General features: G+C 61.0%; 1 protein-coding gene across 1 annotated transcript in view; it reads left to right on the plus strand.

Annotated features, from left to right (window-relative positions):
* Positions 1-991: 991 nt before the first annotated feature.
* Positions 992-1164, plus strand: part of FUNDC2 (FUN14 domain containing 2) — a 9415-nt gene continuing 9242 nt past the window's right edge. Inside the window, exon 1 of the mRNA XM_019536321.1 lies at positions 992-1081. Coding sequence (XP_019391866.1) covers positions 1066-1081 — 16 coding nt within the window. The 5' untranslated portion in view covers positions 992-1065. The remainder of the gene's footprint in view (positions 1082-1164) is intronic.

The following is a 1164-nucleotide window of genomic DNA, read 5'->3' on the forward strand; positions in this document are numbered from 1 at the left end:
CGTAACTGGGAAGGCCCCCTGTTACAGGCTACCATCACTGCTGGTTTGATCTGCTGTGCCTTAACAGACATACAAAGTCACACGTCACAAGTTTTGCTTTGAACAGTTTGAGGTGCAGTTTCACAGAAACCCCTGCACCCATCTCCTTGAATCCTGGCCGGCTTCATGCCTGGAGAAGGGCCTACCATACCTGCTATCTTCATCTGAATCAGGCAAGAAATGACAAAGCTATAGGCATTTTAGTGATTCCACATTATAGCCTATGGCCAAATCACCAAAACAGCATCGAAACTCCGAAACAGGTTCAGCCAAATTGAAACAGAACAGCAATCTGAAACACCGACTGGAATCCCTATCCCTCTGAAACTGCCAAATTTGAAACTGAACCAACACAGCTGTTTCACACAACCCTAGCAACCAGGGGGCGGGGCACCTGTCAAGGGGCGCGGCTACTGACCTGAACAGCTCGCCAAAACTCGTTAAGCAGCCTCCAGACAAAATAATTGTCCGCCCCTGTTTTAACAGTAGGCTGGTGCCTACTGGTGTTGGAGCAGGCAGCCACAGCAAAGCCTCTGGCAGCAGGAGGGGGTGAATCTCAGGGCAGCCGACTGGGGCGCTCTCCCTGCCAGCCCAGAGAAAGTGCCATGTGCAGGCCTGCGCCAGCCCAGTGCTAGAGTCCGACCTGCAGCAGGGCCGAGGCCGTCTAGCCCTGGGCCCATCCCTGGAGCTTCCTCCTCGGCTGTACTGGGCCCAGCGTGACGCCCTCGCCGCAGCGAAGACCGGGCAGCCACAGACTCCCCTCCCGCCAAGCCCTATCCCGCCCTCCTGCGTCTCGCGCAAGCTGGGGCCAGGCCTTGCAGTCACGTGCCCAGCCTAACGGGCTGGTCTCACTCGAAGTCACGTGCCGGGGGAGGGCCTGTGTGACGTAAAATGGCTCAGGCTTCACGTGGCAGGGGTCGGCGGGAGGAAGAGGCTGGGGCTAGAAGAGGACGGTGTCACGTGGGGGGCGCGCGCGTGCGCACTGCCCGTCGGGCGGCGGGGAGCGGAGCGGTGCTAGGCCGGGCCATGGCGGCGGGCAGAGGTGAGTCTCTGTGCTGGGACCGCCCCGTCCCGGGCTGCCGCCGCCCCCCAGCGCCCGGCGCGGCGCTGGCGCCCCCCAGCTCC

The sequence above is a fragment of the Crocodylus porosus genome, unplaced genomic scaffold (genome assembly GCF_001723895.1).
Source record: "Crocodylus porosus isolate Cpor-Errol unplaced genomic scaffold, CroPor_comp1, whole genome shotgun sequence".
Lineage (NCBI taxonomy): Eukaryota > Metazoa > Chordata > Crocodylia > Crocodylidae > Crocodylus > Crocodylus porosus.